Raw genomic sequence first — 20,183 nt, forward strand, 5'->3', positions numbered from 1 at the left:
GCCAATACATTCTTCCATTTATTGTAAGAATTTTTATATTTCTTCCAACATATGGTTTTTTAGTACTACAGATTTTGGAGAAAAAGTTTTTCCTGAGCTATTCCTTGCCCCAACCTGCGCAGCCAGTGGGGTCCTGAGAGGGGGCGAAGGGAGATTAGGAAAAAACTGTAGACACATACTGAAAGGAAAGCTGGGCTTGGGTAGGACCTGACTTCTCTGATGGAGAGATAGTGATAACCCAGCGTGGTCTGTGTCTTTCCTTATACACAGTAAAAAGGGGGGAAGCCCATGATGTGGCTGAAAATACAGGTCTTATTGTTTTGCTGAGAACACTGAAAGTGAAACATTCCCAGAGCTATCTATGCTATAGTTAACAGAGAAGAACAAAGCTAGACACCTGCTGGACAGGACTTGTTTTAGTCCCAACATCTTGTTTATATGGTTTACATGGAGCTCTGTGTTCTTGGGGCTGGCCTTGCTCTAGCCCCAAATGTGTGGTTGATCTCTAGCTCTGCCGCTCCCCATAATTTCTCTTGCCTGATTCTTCTATGCTGGATCCTCCCAACCAGTCATGACTTTCCAGCCATGCTTGGCTGAGTTACTAGCTTTGCCTACTCCTACAGTCTCCAGAGACACTCCTTGCCTCTTTTGGCTAGGATTCCTAAAGAACCTTGAGGACACTCTTCACAGAAATGCATGTCTTTTTATTAAAAAAAGGTGGTTTTCCTATTAGAATAATATGCTCATGTAATAGTAAGAATTAGTAAATGATGTGGTTGACAACAGAAAATATTTAAGTCTGTAGCAATCAAATTACGAAAATTTTGCCAGTGAGATGAGGAGTGAATTGGACTTTTGTTCAAAGCGAACTTAGACTTTTGAAAGTTCCCGTTCACTCTTTTGGAAAAGTACTAAGTGTTAGTTGTTTTGCTCAAAGACCTAAGACTTCTAATTATGTTCAGTTTCACATCAGGAATATAAAACTATTTCCATCTTGCAAGTATGATACTGCTACTTTCTTCTTCTTTTGACATATTCTGAAAGAATGAACTCTCTATTATGAAAGAAAAGGCAGAAATTGTGAGGCAGGCTGCTTTGTTGACTTCCTCCCTTTGTTCAAGTTTTATTATTAGTTTTATTTTTTGAACTATACTCTTCGTTTCATTTCTATTAGGATTGAAGTCCTTTATCTCTAAATAGCTTTTCAACAGAAGAGTCAAATACACGTAACAAGAATGCTGAGAAGGGTTGAAAAAGTAGAAATGCCTGAGGGAAAAGTGCTAATGATTTTTCTTTTTATGAGGCACCAGGAATATGCCGAGGGGGTCCCATCCTCCACATATGCCCTCTCCTATGTGAGAAACATAGGTGGATGTTCGAACGCGCTAAACTCTAACTGTATTTATACTGTGGAGCGGGGACACAAGGTGGGCAAAACATTAGGGGAAAACTAGGTTTCTGTTGCTTCCTGTTTGATCTGATAGTGGCCCACGGTGGGGATAATGGCCTTGGGACTCTGTCGTCCACAGTGTGCTCTTTTTTTCTTTTTTGTTTTTTTCTGGTACCAGGAATCAAACTCACGATCTCGCGCTTGCCAAGCAGGCGCTGTGCCACTGAGCTAAACCCCTAGCCCTATAGCGTGCTCTTAAATCTACATTCAAACTGTAAGTCAGTAGCTATATCAGCTATGAGTCCTGTGTTTGAAGTATCTGTCGCTCTGTTTCAAGTGAGAACTCATAAAGACACGGGCGGGTTACCCCTGTGAAAGTGGCAAGTCAAGGACGAGGTAGGAACAAACTGTGAAGTGAGACACGACAGCAGAGCCAGGTGGCAGGCAGCCTCACCCGCAAAGGTGCAGCTTCCCGAAGTGCACGACCTCCCGCCGCCAGCCCTGGGTGATCCCTGCGTAGTAGGTGCTGCTCGGGTGCTGCTCAGTGGAGCATAAGGAGCTGACGTGGCTGCTGCTGTGATAGCAGAGGGGCAGCAGCAGGTGCCAGGTGGCCCCAAAGTCCCTGGAAAACTCCAGTCTGACCGGATCAGCAGACGAGCTGTCAGTGGAGCAGCCAACATTGATCTTGGATAAAAGAAAAAAAAGGCATATATTACGTCAGAGCAACAGCCTTGAAATGATTCACCACGTCATGACTGTCCGGGGTTCTTTTTCCTGGGAGCTGTCCTGCTGAAATACTTAACACCACAAGGTTCTATTTTGCCTGAGTAATATCATATACTACCTTTGAGTTACAATTTTTTTCATAAAGAATATCATAAAAATTTTATTTTCCCTCATTTTGTAATAAACCGGGAAGAGGAAAAGGCAAAGGCTGAAATAACTCCAGATTTCACCTCCGGCCCAGTTTCATAACCAAGCCAAACCAAACAAGCTGTATGAAAAGACTGCTTCCCTAAGCCTATTACCCCTCCCCCCAGCCCCTTAGGTAGGAATACCTTCTGTTTTCGGATGACAACTTCCCAACAGTCCTAAAAGACTCATCAACATATATTCAGTATCAAAACAAGACAGTACAATCAGTGTTATTATTTCCTGGGTGTGAGGAAAGGCCTTCTAAAAATTAAAATTTTTTCTTTATTTTAAAGAGAAAAGAACAAAAACCAAAATAACAAAAACAAAGACAAAAACAAAACAACACAAAAACAATAAAAACAATACAGAATTTCAAAACAAAATGATAGGAAATTAACAATGGCGGTTGTGTTACATATTGTTATCTTTAAAGTAGTGGCTCAGATTACCAGATAGAGGTATGCCAGATTGATCAATTAAACATTAACTGTTCCTTTTAATAAACCGACAGAAATTAGTAGTGCAATTATCTTAGCTATCTTGTGTATATACATATTTTTCTCCTTCCCTCTTTCTTTCTTTTCTCCTTTCCCTCATCCCAGTTGTTCTTTCCTTTTGAGAAATTTCTTTTCCTTTTACATTATCTATTGCACCTTTCAGATTTTATTTACTCTTTCAGTTTCTTACACTAGGGAGACAATGTGATGTTTACACATGCTGGTCTGACATTTCACTTATGAGTATGGTCTCTAGTTGCATCCATTTACCTATACAAATTCTATGTATTTAAGGTTGATAAAATACTATTTTGATACAATATAAAATGACTATAGCAGTTAAGCAAGTCAAACTGTCCAGCATGTGTATGTGTATGTATGTGTGTGTATATGTGTGTGCATGTGTGTGCATATTAAGGGCACCTAAAATCTACCCTCTTAGCACGCTTTCATTACACAGCACAATGTATTAAACTATAATCCTCATGCTACATATTAGATCTCTAGACTTATTCATCCTACATGAAACAAGTTTGCATCCTTTGACCCACTCCCAATTTTCTTTACCTCTTGCCCCAGTAACCTGAAATACTCTATTTCTGTGGAAAGAACTTACAAACTATTAGGAAAATAACCATTGCATTCTTTCCGCTCCATGTTTTCAAGTGCTCTAAACTGAAATTTAAATAAATGCATGTGCTTCTTCCTGTGAAAATGTCCCTGTTCCAATAGGGATTAACATTTCCTTGCTATCTGGGGCTGGGGATTTAGCTCAGTGGCACAGCGCCTGCCTGGCAAGCGCGAGGTAGTGAGTTTGATTCCTGGTACTGGGAAAAAAAAAAAACAACAACAAAAAAAAACGTCTTTTGGGGGCTGGGGATTTAGCTCAGCGGCAAAAGCGCCTGCCTGGCAAGCGCAAGGTGGTGAGTTCAGTTCCTGGTACTGGAGAAAAACAAAAAAAACAAAACAAAACAACAACAACAAAAAACATTTCCTTGCTATCATAGCAACTGGCTGTTGATGCTCAGTGTGTGTGTGTGTGTGTGTGTGTGTGTGTGTGTGTGTGTGTATGCACGTGAACTTACTGCTTTTATCTTCTGAGTAAACTATTGGCATTTGATAGACTTTTCAATTACTGGCAGTTTGTTTCTGCTTGAATTCTTCCGATAACAGAACTCTTAAAAAAGGACAAAGGTCCTACCTTTTAAAAACACTTAAAGCATAAAATGAAATTAGAAAATATAACAAAAAATTTAAAATAGACACAATTTTCCCCCTGGGAATCATTAGGTCTTTAACTTTTGAGGTTGCAAGACATAACTCTAATTTAGAGGACACAGACAGATTAAAATAAAACAAATATTTAATTATTTTGAGGCAACTGGACAATATATTAAGTAAGTACGCTGACTGGTTGGTACAGACCTCAGCTATAAAACACTGACATCAGTTACTTTAGGTTTCACTGATTTTATCCAAGTGTTTGTCTTGTGAAAAATGTAAAAAAAAATTATGTTAATTATTAGTTTGCTTTCTGAACAAACATTAAGGACAGCATGAATGTTAATAAAATATACAAAGCAAGTATATTTAAAATTATAAAACCAGAGTAAATTTTTATCTGTAAAATTTATAGTAGCATGATAAATATTATGTAGATGTGCTGGCATGGTATAGACGGTGGTTACTTTGATCTAAAAAATTTTTAAGTTTCACATAAAAGCAGTGAAAATAATACCAGAACAATATGACCAATTGCATTTTTGTAATGTTTAAACCAGTTTACTTCCATTGATTATAATCAGTGGGAAAACTATATAGGAAATAAAATACAAAAATTCATAAATAAATATGAATGTGACGGTTCTGTAATAAAAGTGAATTATGACATCTACATCTTTTATGTCCTTGCACAAAAATGGGAAGTCATAATGCATGAACTCATCTGAAGTTTTCTTCTTCTTCCTTAGCCTTTGTTCACGACACAGTTTAAAGTATTTCTACTAGAAGACAGTCAAATACCTCAAACTGTATGATGGTGTTCTCATTCACATTTAGGTCCCGGGTGGTAATGGAGTGCTCACCAACTTCATTGGAGACAAACACCATGGCTGAATCTTCTTCGCTGTTATTCAACAGAACAAGAAATCCTTTAGGCAAAAATTCATCATGATTTGTACAGAGCGGTGGGCTTACTTTTAGCTTTTCAATTAAACACTTACGGCGCTCCCTTTGAAGAGTACGGGCAGTAGAGACCAATATTACCACCAGGGTAGAAAAACCAATTGTCTTCTCTGGGCCCGAAGTCAAACGTGTCCAGAAGCATCACAGGGTTGTTCAGATTATTTCCATCAATAATGAAGTCATCAATGATCCAGATTTCTTCTTTCTTACCTAAAGCATTTTTGGGGATGAAATAAGTTTTCTCAGGATGAAAATCAGGTGGATATTTTTGCTCATTGGAAGACAGGAAAGGAGAGAAGAAACTTAGTAATAGCAGCTTAAACATACGCCTTCTCGAGAAAACCCGCAAACCATATGGCAGTGTATTCACAGTGACTAAGTGGTGGAAAGAGTTAGGCCTGCAGCCACATTTAACTGACACAGCACAGAACCACTGCACTAATTTCACAAAGCTGTGACAAGCAGCCTGTGAGAGTGTGCCGTCATTCCAGTGACAGCCGTGATCACCAGGAGCGTGGGGCTGGGTCTTGTTTAGCGGTTTGGAGGAACGCGTCAGGCATGGGGTCTGCGCAGATGAGCATGAGCGGCCTTAGAACTGAAGTACCCTGACTGGTCCACTCCAGGGGCAACTCACAACTTTCTAGGGGCAACACATGGCTTGTTAGCATCATGCTTCAGTCAGGCTGAAGAACGATGGCCATTAAAATGCTGCTCTGATACATAACTGTGCTTAGCTACTTTATTTATTAGCACAGAAGAACAACACTCTGTGATATAGAATCCTTTCTTGGTGCTTTTTAAAACCTCCTACGTTCACTGGAAGACAAGTGAGAACGTACAGAAAATGAGTGAGAGCTCTCCTTAGACTGTCAGAGGATTTGACTCAGTGACTTGGGCCAGATGTTTAAGGGAGATGTTAGGGAGAAGAGGAGAAGAAGGGAAAAACCCAGGCTGCTTTTGCAAAGCACTGCTGGGCTGAACTTGGAGCAAGGTGATGAGACCATGCCAAGCACGTGACATGTGACAAGATCTCACAGCCCCCCTGGATACTTCTTCACTGATTCCTACTTTTAGTACAGTTCCCACACAGTAGCAAAAAGATCTATAAGCAGGCGTCTAGAGACATCATTTATCTCGATCTCTCTAATCTGATCATGGTTCTAATTCAAGTAGCTTTCTTTCATTTTCTTTTTTGGGAAATGATTGGTAAATACAAGAACAAGAAAACATGTAAACATTCCAAACACAGCATGAAGGCAGCAGTTCTCTCATTTTGAGACTGGTTGTATTTCTTTATTGGATTTTATTTGGTGATCATATGACAGATATCCATCTATCGTGCATAATCTCATATATACTATATATGTGCCTATCTATCTATCAATCTATCATCTCTCCCTCTCTCTCTTTCTCCCTCCCTCCCTCCACCTACTTATTATCTTTCTTTCTACTGATCATCTTATGTATCTATCCATATGGATAAAAGGAACCACTTAGGCAAAAATCCATCATGGCTTTATCTATTTCACAATAAGTTAAAATTATTTAATATTTTTCTTACTAGTTAAAAAGAAATAGTTACATTTTGGAGAAGGAAGTACATGTACCTTACCTGTTTTTGTTTTATCTCCACAAAGAATCTGTTTAATGTGTTATCTCCATGCTTATTTAGGCAGGTGATTTAAATGTATGATTTAGTAAACATAATAGAAATATAGGAAGAGGGGGCTGGGGATTTAGCTCAGCGGCAAAGCACCTGCCTGGCAATCGCAAGGTCGTGAGTTCGGTTCCCGGTACCAGAGAAAAACCAAAAAAAAAAAAAAAAAACAAATATAGGAAGAAAACATTACACGTTCATAATATTTCTGTAACTGTTTGAAAGTAGAATTAAATTATACATTCATTTTAACTTATCACTGCAGCGAGTGCATGTGACAAGCATATTTTATAAGGTATCATCTCCTGGGTCTAAGTCTATCTCACTTTGCTATGGTATTTTGTGGTAATGGTGTTTTATTTCAGCAATAAGGTGCCAAGCTCAGAAGAACTATGTGCTCCTGAATGATTTCAACAAAAAAGTAGCGACAGCTGATGAAAGCCTAATGGTTGCTGCTGGAGTATTAAAAATACCTTATCCCTATGCCAGGATTCAGCTATATTTACATCATTAAAAGAACCTACCAGTCAAGTATAAAAAAAAGGATAAATATATATAAATTAAATATGCATTAGACTGGTCAAAAGTGAATTGTGTGTGCTATGGACTAAACATCTCAGTTGACAAATCCTTTCTCTACACCTTAAAAGTATCATATTGACATGCCACTGTGTGTTTTGATCACAAAACACATGAATTTACCATTATTATAAGGTTGCCAAAGTCTGAATCTTGTAGCGTTGGTTTGGGCACTGGATGGCAAAGGAACATTAATGAAAAGTATGTTAGTTGTTTGAGGGAAGTAAAATTCATCCATCAGGTGCCAAGTGATTCCTCCATTGATAGAGAATTGTAGAAGGATAGAGTGAGACCTCTCTGGGGTACCTACAAAGCAGATAAGATGGCATAAGATGTACTGTGACAGAAGTAGGGAGATTATATTCTTAGCCTGTTCTTTAGACATCAGTGCATAAGCCAGTGCATAGTTACATAGAGACTTTACAGTCTAAATCCTCCCAGCGCTGAAGGTAACGAGAGGTTTTTTTTTTTTTTTTTTAATAATACATTTTCTCAATAAACACATTAAACCCTGGACTTACACAAGCTAATACCTCCCTTTCTCTTTCAGATATACCTACACATCTTTCTGTATTCAGGAGATATTATGTCAAAACATTTTAATTATACATGCAAACACAATTTTACAAAGGGTTAAACATTTAACTTTTAGGACACAAACAAACTACTCGAAAATTTATTATATCCACAATGAGATTATTTTGCAAAATCATTTACTGAACTATGAAAAGTCAGAATGACAAAGAATAAGTTTTTAAGTTCATATCTATTAAAAATAAAAAAATTTCATAAAAAGCATGTTTTAAAATTTAAAATTCTTATAGCCAGAAACTAGTGATGAACTCAGAAACATAATGATAAATTTAACTACCATGGAATTAGTGTGATTACTACAGCTATATTAAATCATTTAAAATCAGTAGTTATCTTCCATATACATTAAAACAAACATTTATGTATACAAATTTATGTTAGCTCCTCCATAACAAAATTTATGGGCCCTTAAATTTGTGATTTCTTTATGGAGGGGGAATTACGCATGGGGAAATTATCTTGAAGGGAAATAATGAATTAATACCCATAGAGAAGCTTACCTTTTGCTATAAATCTAAGTGAAAACTGGACATACATAGTATTAGTACAATCTAGATCTCTTGAAATAAGCATCCGTAGTCCTTCCTGAAAACAGACACAGATGTGTTAAGCAACTTTACTTCATTTGCAAAAATTTCCTCGATTTTATACACCTAACTTGCATTAGCTAAGTTAGAATTAAATATAATGATGGAGAAGCAATATTCTGACTAATTCAAAAGGAAAAAACTAAGCGATCCTTGTTCCACATCTCTTAATGGCTTTCATTTCCTATGCCTGAGTAACATAACTCCATTGTCTCACCTCTAAGTCATACTTTACTGCGACTTTTATAAAAAGTGCTGCAAGAATGATAACATTATGTATCATCAGGCCTTTTAAAAAATCACCTCCTTTGATCACAGCATGTGGTGTAAGAGGCAAGGAGGAAGCAGGTGGAAAATGTGCCGGGAGCTCCTGCTGGAGGCCAGGAACTAATAGGTAACTTTTCCAGGGTCCCCTGGAGTCTAAGAAACTCACTACTCCTTTGTGGGCTCTGCCAGCCCCAGGAGGCTCTCATTCAGGCTGCCACGGCATCCCCCAGCTGGCCAAGTTAAATAAGGCGTAACTAAGGCAGGTCCCCGGGCCTACGCTGGAATCATTCATGCAGAGAAGACAAGCAACGAGAAAAGAGATCGCATTAGCTTTAGTCATTTTTTCTGCTAATTAACTATTTCTGGTTGCCTGGGATTGACGGCTGGGAAGGTTGTTCTCTTCATGTGTACACAGGGTTGTGGTGACAGCCAGTAAGGCAGATATTGCTATGCGTATTTCCCAAGGTCCAAGCAGAGCTTGTTTCTCAGCTGTGGCTTCTGAATGAAATGACTGCAGCAGTCTACGGCCGGGACACTCAGTGGACACTGTCAACTGATTTCTTAATTATGTGACTAACAAATGCCAAATGTAATATGAGCTAGCAAGAACACATTTTTCCTTCTTAACCTTTATTAGCTATCACAGTGTTCAATAGCTGAAAAATTTTTAAATGGAGCTACTTTGAGAATAGCAAACACATACCGAATACCTACAACAACATGCCAGGTTCTAAAACAGGTTCTTATTTAAAGCACTAACGGCTCCTACTTAAGCGAAGGATAACATTCTCATGTTGCAGACAAGGAGACTGAAATTCAGACAGAGACAGTGTATAAGAGATGATGGTCAGATTTGAACCGACGTACGTCAGATTCTGAAACTTATCCTCTATTTTTCTGTGAGTCACCAGTGTTTTGTCCATAACTCTATCTTTTGGTTTCAAGAGAAGAAATCCAGATCACAAATTTAGAATTTGAGAGTTACTTGGTGTTTGTCAGGAAGAAGCAACCATATTTACTTTCTCCTTTCAGCTTCACATGCCACAGATAAATACTTCTGGGGTTGAAGATTGCCATGAAAAAACTTAGATTTCCAGTCCCTGTTCATCTTCTATGCCTAACAGTGCCCTGCCTTGCTCAATTCGTGATGCTTAATCAGCGCCTTATTCTTCCTGTCCCTCTCTCTTTTCCTTTTCTACACATGTAAGCCTGAAGCTGTGGATTCTCTTCCACCTTAGTGACATCCGGAGGTTGAGCTTGCAGTGAAAGATGCCTTCTTCAGCTTGCAATGAAAACCTCTGAGGTGGATAATCCATAGACTCAGCTAATAACTTCTCTTGCTAACATCAAGATAAAGAGATATTACTTTATTATTCTTCCCCCTTGATTATGGAATGAAAGTACAAAATTGTTCCTGTGAGTAAATACAATTTGCACGTAAAAGGACCCATTTCATATTGCTTTTCGTAGGAGCAATTTTGTTGACAGTGGGCCTGATTTATAATATGGAAGTATCTTTCGTTCCTATTTGCAATATTTGATTATAATTTAGCACTTTGTATTGTCAAACCCCGCTGCCACACATATTATAATCCACATGAATATGTTTCTTTGTTTATCCTTTTTCTAGGTTCAGCGATCCATTTGTACCAAATGTGAAGAATTCTTTTGCAACCAATGAGGTATTTTAATAGCTGATAATATTCCTGAATCTATAAAGAGACTATCAGTTCCTTTTTCACGAAAGAATGCCTTTCTAGGTCAAATTGTAACCTGCTGAATGGCACATGCCGGACCCTCTATATCTTGCAGAGCTGATGGAGAATATATCCAACACATATAATGCTTGGTTGATCTTGCATCTGGATGGCTAAAGGGAATCTTTTATAAAAGACTATGTGTCCTTCTGTTCATAGGACTAGCTTAACTGTACTGCTTAAAAATTTATCAGGCAAAGATTTTTGAGTCATGAAAAGTTAGAGGCATGCTGCCCTCTGGTCCTGTCAGCTGCTTCAAACGAATCAGAAGTTGGTGATAACAAGCACCGAAGCCCTAGATAAGACTAAAACCCCCAACAAAAATCAGCGTTTTCACTCCGAAGTGTGCAAAGACTGCAATTTCTTCAGTTCTTTAAAACTCTCAGGGACTTGGACCTCTTTCATGTTCTCAAGTATTTTTCTTTTCTCATCTAAAACTTGTTAAGCATTTAGATTCTAAGAAGGAATAAACCTGGCATTTATTCACTGTAATTGAAAAAGTTCCAGGGTGTCTAATTTTCTGAGTGTTAGATATTAGTCATTAAGGTTGTATAGAAAACCATGCAGATTTTTGTCAATGATTTCATTTGCACACTTAGATTAGTCCGTTTCCCCTGCAGAGAGGGACAGGGTGCAGCCTCTGTTCAGACATGAAGATTTTCCCACTGAGCACAGAATTTCATCAACTGTTTAACATTTCTTTAACTAGACATGCAGGGTGAAAAGCAAAAATAGGCTAACAATGTTTGAGAATACTGTATTTGACTTAAATGTTTGGTTTTCTTTTTTTTTTTTTTCTTTTTTTGGTTTTTCTCCGGTACCGGGAACCGAACTCACGACCTTGCGCTTGCCAGGCAGGCGCTTTTGCCGCTGAGCTAAATCCCCAGCCCCAAATGTTTGGTTTTCTTAAAGCTGCCACCAAGTAGTTCTACTGGCTGGAAAGAAAAAAAAGGAAGAAAAAAAATGGAAGATGTTTGTAAAAATCAGTTTTATAAAAGCAGTTTTTAAAATATTGTGGTCTGGTCACCCAAGGAGAGGCAAACTTTTATGCCTGAGTGATTATAAAAAGTGACTGCGCTTTTGTGAAGAGGAATCAAGGTCTGCGCTGGAAGACAATAGTAACCATGTGGGAAACAATGCAGCCCTGGCGCAGGTTCAGAAGTGCCCTGGGCGGAGCAGCAGGAAGGGACTGGCAGGGTAGACAGTAGAGAAGTGGAATCTTATCTGACCCCTTTAAAGATCAGTGACGTTCCGGATTTGATGGTTTCCCCGTTCAGATTCCCTCTCTCGGCACCATACACTTCAGGCCAAAGGTCAGGGTGTAAGTTGCCATTGAAGTCATCTTTCAGAATGGAGGGCAGAGGAACAACAGGGACACAGTAGGGTCCACCGAAGCCCCGGTCACACCTAAGGAAAAATGGGTGGGGAAGAACGATCATTTGTCACCCGCTCACTGGGCTGGTTTTACTGGTGCATTACACAGAGAGAAACTGACAGTTTTATTAACTTACACACAGCGTCCAGCATCACAAATCCCTCGTCCTGAGCACATCCAAGGGCACCCTGAGGCCAGCACGACGTTATCGATAGCCCAGGAATCAGCCCCCGCAGTGTAGTTGGCCTGGATCCATCTGAACCGTGTCCTGGGAGAACTAACCAAGAAAACACATCATTGGCTTGGCAGTCTTGAGAGCACACGGCAACATTTCGCTTCTGTCTCCCTTTAAGGGACCCCCTTCCAGGGTCTGGTTCCCTCTTCCTTGAGACATCATTTTCATCCTAAGTAGCTGGTGCTGTTTCCGCTTGACCCATAAAGAGATAAGCAGAAAGCATGCTACTTAACTCCTGCACAGTTTCTTTCATACGAATCTACAGTCACACGTGTGAGACGGAATAGTCATTCTGAGCTAATTTTTGTGATTTTGAAAGCCAACAGAATTTTAGGTTTTGCTTTCTGGTTTTTACTGTTAGTCAGTATTGGAAAAGAGATGGAAGGTGACAGACAAGGAAAAGTTGGACTCTTACGAAGTTCAGGCAAGGAGGCCCCCATTGCACTGTTCCTACATGGTTTCTGAGAGTGCCCCACTGTTTTCTGCGAGCACTCCACTTCGGCCTGCTATTTTGCTTCTGATGCTGTGACTATCTAAAGCTGCAGACTGGAGCGATGGGACACATTCCCACAATTCCTGCTGTGTTTCCGATCTGTTCTTTGGAAGACACTGAGGCAGAAGCAGAGGCAGCCTCACCACCAACAGCCACTGTCCCTCACTGAGGAGCTGGTGAGCTGAGCTTCAGCAGCATCACTGCAAGTCCTGTTCTGCCCAATGAGTCCTCCCCCTCCTTCAGTGTCACACAGCAGTCAGCATGAACGCTTTAAGTGGAACCTAATCAGTCACCACTGTAATGCCTTTGGTGGTCCCCAACCCATGGTCTGCCAAGGCCCAAAATACTTAGGACGACATACACAACATACATGGCATCACCCCCCTCAGTTTCTATTCAACAGCATTGAATCCTTGAATTTCCACATCAGCTCAGGCTTTTGCTGGCATCTGGGTTTTGTTCTGGTTTACAACAGTGTAAATGCTCCCCACGTCCCTTTGCTTGGACAAGCTCTGCTCACTCGGACTTAGCTGAGAGATGCCAGCTCCTCTGGAAGCTCCCCCTAACACCCGCAACTGGAATCAGGTAGCATCTTCCTGTGTTTCAATAGTGTTCCTGAGAATTAACCTCTGTATCATTTTGTATGATAAATAGATGCTCTGATATCTGTTCTCCTGAATAATAGATGTGGGCCCTGACATCAGCCTATTCATTTAGCATCAGGGTACTTAATATACAACAAATATTCAATACATTTTTGCTGAATTAAAAAACAAAGGGAGCTGGGCATGATGGCACAGGCCTGTATTCCCAGCTTCTTGGGAGGCTGAGGCTGGAGGATCTCAAGTTTAAGGCCAGCCTGGGCAATTTAGCGAAATCTTGTGTCAAAATAAACAGAAAGGGTTGAGAATGCAGCTCAGTGGTAGAGTGCTTGCCTAGCATGTGTGAAGACCTGCTTTAATCCCCTGTATTAGAAAAACAAAACAAAACAAAACCAAACCATGAGCTATAGGCAAACACTATATAAAGCTCTGGGGATCTACAGAAAGCTATTTTAGGGCACATATTAACATACTTTGGATTCTTGCACTTTTCCCCTGCCATTTGGTTATGCGTTTCTGAATCTGAGTTGAACCAGGAAAACAGAAACCACTGTAAGTATTTAATACAGAAAGCCCTGTGTGCAAGAATTGGATGCATAGTTAGTGGCAGGGCTGAGAAGCCAACAGAAGCAGTAAGGAAATCAGAGATCAGTGAAGTCAAGAAGCCACTACGAGCCAAGGCTGAAGGGACACAAGGGGGAGACCGTTGCTGGTACCCAGAATCAGGGTCCCACGAGGCCAAGGAAGTTCTGATTTTTCCCTTATTCACCTTCTCCTCTCTTGCCAGCCAGTGTCTGCCACTGTCTAACCCTATGAGGAAGCCAGTGGGTGAGGAGGTGAGGAGCCTAGAGAGGGTGACTTCCTTGGAATTCAGAACAGCCCAGCGTCTGGGGCAGGCACAGCCCCAGGATGACAGACACAGTTTCGAACCAGCCAGCACCATGTACCTTAGTGCCTAACAGATGCTCAAATGACCCAAACGTCTGCTCTGAGTCAATACACCTCTCCGAGGTGATCCAAAACGTTGGGGAGGGCAGGAGAGACACAAAATGATAAGCGTATCCCAAAGGGGAACTAAACTTTTATTCATACTGTAGTCCTGAGATAAAACAAAACCGAAAAACTAAAGGTACTCTCCTACGTGTGACGACTTCACATCCCTCACTGGGAATAAGTCAGTCTGGCTTCTGGGTGGAGACCTACATTTGCAGCAGTTTAAAAGCAATCTGGTGGGCAGCCTTCACGTGGCCAAAGGACGGAAGAGCTCAGCCTGGTAAAACTTTGGGAACTCTCTGGCCACATTTAAAAATGGCAACCCTTGACAACTTGTTCTTTTCTTCCCCCTAGCACATTCCGTGCATAATTATTATGGAGCTGTAACGCCATCCCCAAGTGGAGACACAATTATTTTCAAATTAGGTGACCGAAACCTGAAGTTCTGACACATAGCCAAACTTTCTCACTTGGTGGAGAGTGGAAGGTAGACAGTGATCCGCTTCCAATTCTGGAATCTTTCTGAGGTGTAAACTGAACTTTCTGTGTAGTGCAGACAGCCAATGGTGGGAGGGACACACTCTTCAGTGACAAGATGCCAGTCCCTGCCATTGTTCACCGAGTACTGGAGCTGTACACTGTGGGTGTCGCTGAAGGGCTTGCTGCAGCCCATGCTCACTTCAAACTGCAGGAAGGTGGATGCTGACACGTGAAAATCCCAGGTCTCAGCATAACGAGGTTTCCCTACCACAAAAAAAAAAACAACAACAGAAAGAAAACAAAGCGAAAACAAAAGCTGAATGCTTTTTTCTTATTTGGCTATTAGGATTAAAATCAACATTCTCAACAGCAAACAAAAATCATGGTTTATCTTCAGTGCCTTATGAGTGCTTTGACTTTTGGTTTCGTACTTACTGTTTTTAAATAGTTACCATAGACTTGGAAATACAGAAGGCTGCCAATTTAAAGAGCTTTACCACCTTAAGAAAGGCTGATGTCTTACAGTCTTTTAAATCCGTCACTCTGAAAATAAGCTGGGCTCATCCACTTATTTTAGAGGACATTCCAATTTTTTTCCCCAAGAGCCTCCCTTGGCAAAAGCAGTTAGGCATGCAGTTTTGTATTAGAGAATTTCCTTTTGAATTTTAGTTAATTTAGTCTTCTACTTAATCCAATATCCTCCCTTTATCTGGTGATATACTATACCTATATTTTCAGTGAACATTAGGGCAGTATCCATAGAGAGACAGTCAATATCAACTTGACCTCCTTGGATTCGATACCAGTTGGCTTGCAAATCTAAAGAGCCATCAAATTTGTCCTGAAATCCAGTTTGAGAGCTGTCATTCATTCCAATCAGGACATCATCCAAAGCCCACTGGGCCGAGTGCTTTCCTGCAATCAGATGAAAGAAAGGGCTGGAGAAGGCTCATTACTACACAGCAATACGAACACCTTTGCAACCATTCTTTTAAATCAAATTGTCCAGAAATTGACCGCACATTAAGGCATACATAATGGGGCTGGGGATTTAGCTCAGCGGTAAAGCACCTGCCTGGCAAGCTCAAGGTCGTGAGTTCGGTTCCCGGTACCGGAGAAAAACCAAAAAAAAAAAAAAAAAAAGACATACATAATACAAGATGGGTATGTGTGATGTGTGATCCAGAAGCTACTAGGAAAGTCATGGTGAGCAGCAACTTACCATGTTGTGGCTGCCACCATCGAAAGGCTGTCGCGGGTGTCTTTGCTTCCCACGGCAGGTCAATGGAAATGATCTGCGGTTCCAGAAATGACATGAAGTCCAACTCTCGAAGCAAATGCCAGAGTATCCCATTGTCATTCGAATACTGAACAACAAGCCCTGAGTTACAAGACCATAAATTCCATTACTAGGACAGCTTTCCTCAAGGCAAGGAACAGTATTTTTTAAATGGCAAGAATGGCAGCAGCTTTAAATTGTGTCTCCTAGAATAAGGGCGCATCCATCTAACGCCCAAGGAATGAATTAGTAGACCTGAAGGCTCATCAATTTCTTGACAGTTTCTAATGCACTGACTCCCAGTAAATGGAGACAGAAAATACATAAGCTCTTTTAAAGACCACTCAGCTTTGTATGAGTGATGAGGAAGTTAGCAAGGGGAACATAAAAATCCACTTCAGATCATGCACTTGAATTTCAGATTTTGCTCTGAACATTACAAAGTCTCATGCCATTCTGATGCACGCAGAAGAAATGTCTCAATCTCCTGGCACTAAATCAAGTGGTGCCCTTTGCTGCCAAAGCATTGGGCAGTAAGCACTGCCCAGCCTCGAATTCTATTAAGCAAACAGATCCCTTAACTGGAGCTTTACACTTTGTTAGGCCTTGGTTAGCAAAGCCTGTATGAAGTGAAATTATTAAATAGCAAAGCAGAATGGCTCCGCCTCGGTGTTAGCTTCCTCTCCCTTCCTCTGTGTCACTCTTCTCCTTCCCGCCTACTCCACCTACCCACACCGTCCACCTGTTGCTAGGGTGACAGGATCTAGGGAGCTTCACGGTGACGTGAAGGGGCCTCATGCATCACCCCTGCTAACTCTCCCAGAAACATTTTTTATTTTTTTTATTTTTTTTTATTTTTTTTTATTTTTTTTGGTTTTTCTCCGGTACCGGGAACCGAACTCACGACCTTGCGCTTGCCAGGCAGGCGCTTTGCCGCTGAGCTAAATCCCCAGCCCCAACATTTTTTATTTTAAAACAAGACACAAGGAAAAGGTTACGCTGACTGCAAAAGAACAAACTATGAAAGATGAGAGCACAGGAATATCACTGCCAGGCTTAGGAAAAGATAAATACAGATGCAGGAGCAGAGGGTATCTCTCTAATCAACCATTCTAAAATTATTCCTATAACTTGCACAGCCTATTCATAATTATGGCTGGGCACACTGAACTATTTTCTAAGTATTCACAGCAATTATGCTCAGTAAAGTTATAGCTGCTGTATTTATTTTCTTATATTTAAATGCTTGAAAGATTGTAAGTCATTCATGGTATATACAACTTTTAAATTTCATTATTATTGATTGAATAGCACTTTGCTATCCCTTTAAATAATGTCAGATAACGAACAGTTTACTAAAATAAAGTTTCCAGAAATATGATGATAAAATAAAGAGCTAAAAGGAAGTTGTTTAACACTAATTAATAGCACAATGAATTATAATTACCACATACGACAAGGGATGATGTCAGGGAAAATAATGATGCCTAAGCTTAAAATTAGAAATCCAAAGTGAAGTGAAGTTACTGTATTTTGAGCAAAAGAACTCATCCAACTGAAGGACAGGATAAAACCAGCTCAAAGCCCAGGTCTCCTTGGGTGATAGAGCTTCGCCTGGTTGAGGTGAGACCCGGGCATCATGGCATCATGGGAGGGACTGTCACACCAAACTTTATGAAGCAAAGGAAGCTAGGCTGCTTGTGGTCTTCATTCAAGCTGAGGACCACCTGGCTGAAGTTCCAGGCTCCAAGCCTCAATGTTTTTTCCATGTGTGCCCCACTGGCCTGTGTGATGCTGGGTGGTTGAGAGTGTAGCCACTTTCAGAGTGAAGTTTTTTCTTGTGGCTATTAATTTGTGTTCACATTTAATGAGATGAAGAAGAGGGGTAAAGAGAGAGAGAAAAAGGGAGGAGGGACAGATAGAAAGGGAGAGGGAGATAAAGAGAAAGGGCAGGATGGAGAGAAATAGGAGGAGAGAGAGAGTGAAAGGGAGAGGGAATGCATGAGAATTAGTAAGACTCTTACTTGGGGTGGCCTATTTAGAAGGTAGACCACAGTACCAGGAATGAAGCATCTTGAGAATAATTCCTCACTGACAAATTTAGTGATTTCTATTCAAACTACCATCCAAGACCAGCACCTGCATCACTCTGGAACAGGCCCTATCTGTGACAATTTTAAAAGTATGTCCACAAATTCTTTGACACCCCTCCCTTCAAGAAATGGAGCTTAGTGCTTCCCTTGGAGTTTAGATGGACTTAGTAACTCACTTCTGATGAACAGAATGTGGTAGGAGGACGGCTGTGAGGCTCCTGAGACTAGGTCACTAGAGGCACTGCCGCTGGGCCTGGGGGTGTAGGAGCCCTTGCCTTGCATGCATGAGGCCTTGGTTTCAATCCCAACCATCAGAAAAAAAATGTCCAGCTGTGCGCATGTCTATACAGTAAGAATCTAAAGCCTTTTGCCAAAGCCAGAGGAGAACTGAAGCCTTTTGTCAGTGGCCGAGTGAGTCACTGTCGCAGAAACAGATCATGCAGCCCTGCACGCATCTGGACTTCATCTTCACTACGGCCTCATGGGAGACGCGGAGGCAGAACCACCCAGCTCAGCTGCCCTGACCTCGTGATCCACAGAAATTGTAAGCTCACCCACGTCTGTTGTTTGAATCACTCAGCTTTCAGGTGGTTTGTCACGTCACTCACCTCCCCTGCCCTACCGGATCAGAATTTGCATGGTAACAAATGCAAATCCCACTGACTTCAGGCTGTGGAGAAGGAGCCTCCATCTGATTGCCACTTGTTGCTTTCCTCCTCTCCAGCTTTTCCAGGAGGATCACACATTCCTTCAGGTAGCAAAGAGCTCTGAGAGAGGAACCTCACTTTCAAAGGACAAGGAAGAGCGCCTTCCAGGAAAGAGCGGCAGGGTGGAAGAAAGGGAAGCAGCAGCCCACACTTCCTACCATTTCCTACACAGCCTCATCAGCTGTACCACCTCCCACTCTGCACGTTTGAATGAACCAAGCCATGCGAGCTTGTCTACAGAGTGTCTAAGGCCTGCAAAACATTTCTCTATTTAGATGACAACTCCATCTGCACTCTGCCGAGTCTTATGAAAACAGCCTAATTTTGACTTTAATTCCAAATATATAAATTGATGCTTCAGCTTGAGTCAGTCAAGGATCTTCACTTTCATCACTGGAAGAGATTTGCTCAAGGATTTAGGCAGATTTACATGTTAACCACCAGTTTTCAATAAAAGGCTGAGCAGGGCCTGTGGGATGCGAATTACGTGGCCAACGCTGAGTTGAAGAAAATGGCTCTGGACGAGCTGAGAACAAGTTGCCTGTTCCTAAAGGGATCCTAGGGCGAGCCGGTCCCACAGAGGGGCCAGCAGCACCTGTCAGCAGTAGGTAAGACAGAGCAGACCTCATATCTATGATAAGCAGATTCTTTTTACTACACTATGCTCATGTTCAAGGTCTTCTTTTTTTGCTTATATACAAACGTGGGTACAAATATAGGAATTTTAAGTCATGCATGGAAACTGTCTTTAGGTTTCAATTTATTAAATGTCACTTTCTTGGTGACATTCCCCAACCACTGTATCTAAATCAGCACCTTCCCCTGCAGAAGCTGACTTTTTATCTCAACAGCTCATTTCCCTCTGTCTAGCTCTTGTAGTTGACCATTTCCTTGTTCCCTTAGATGGTTATTGGTGCTGCCCTGGTTGTTCCCCACATAGCACATGGTAGGCTTGTGTCTTTTGTCTCCTTCGCTTCACTTTCTTTTACCCTCTGGCTGACAGTGTCCAGGGTCTACCCAGTGGATGTTTCATTACCTTGGAGGCTGGAATGAGGACCTCAGAGAGCCATGAAGAAAATGTAGCACAAGGGAGAAATCACATTTGGACCCACTGATATTTAGAGGGCTATTTGTTACTGCAGCATAACCTAACTCATCATGACTGATGCATCTGTCTTTTGGTGGCTTCCATCTGTAGCACTTAGAACTGTGTCTGGTTTAGAACAGATTTTTAATAAATTTCTGCAGAAGAGATTAAAGAATGCAAAAGGGTCTCTAAGTTTTCTGACTGCTACTTCAGTAAGTAGATGATTTGAATAATTACTAAAGGTAAGCCGTCAGTTAGTAAGGATATATCCAAGGAAAGTCGAAGTTGCTCTGTATCGAGTAACAGGTACTGCTTGAGCCAGTATGTTTTACACAGTCACATCTGATGTAAATACAAGCTTAGATAACAGTCTTGTAAACCTTTTCATGTATTGCTTCTGAGGCCAAGGTTT

At 41.0% G+C, this 20,183-nt stretch overlaps 1 protein-coding gene across 2 annotated transcripts in view; it reads right to left on the reverse strand.

The window, feature by feature from the left end:
• The window catches only part of Reln (reelin), a 439,528-nt gene that overhangs the window by 64,406 nt on the left and 354,939 nt on the right, over nucleotides 1-20,183 (reverse strand). For both annotated transcript variants that reach the window (XM_005377236.2, XM_005377235.2), the window contains exons 32-41: nucleotides 15,828-15,986; nucleotides 15,332-15,520; nucleotides 14,596-14,869; nucleotides 11,939-12,079; nucleotides 11,657-11,834; nucleotides 8,317-8,401; nucleotides 7,346-7,528; nucleotides 5,025-5,196; nucleotides 4,825-4,927; nucleotides 1,845-2,074 (exon numbers count right to left, since the gene is read on the reverse strand). In XM_005377236.2, coding sequence (XP_005377293.1) covers nucleotides 1,845-2,074; nucleotides 4,825-4,927; nucleotides 5,025-5,196; nucleotides 7,346-7,528; nucleotides 8,317-8,401; nucleotides 11,657-11,834; nucleotides 11,939-12,079; nucleotides 14,596-14,869; nucleotides 15,332-15,520; nucleotides 15,828-15,986 — 1,714 coding nt within the window. The remainder of the gene's footprint in view (nucleotides 1-1,844; nucleotides 2,075-4,824; nucleotides 4,928-5,024; nucleotides 5,197-7,345; nucleotides 7,529-8,316; nucleotides 8,402-11,656; nucleotides 11,835-11,938; nucleotides 12,080-14,595; nucleotides 14,870-15,331; nucleotides 15,521-15,827; nucleotides 15,987-20,183) is intronic.

Source organism: Chinchilla lanigera, unplaced genomic scaffold (genome assembly GCF_000276665.1).
Source record: "Chinchilla lanigera isolate Chin_1 unplaced genomic scaffold, ChiLan1.0 scaffold00009, whole genome shotgun sequence".
In the NCBI taxonomy this organism is placed as follows: domain Eukaryota; kingdom Metazoa; phylum Chordata; class Mammalia; order Rodentia; family Chinchillidae; genus Chinchilla; species Chinchilla lanigera.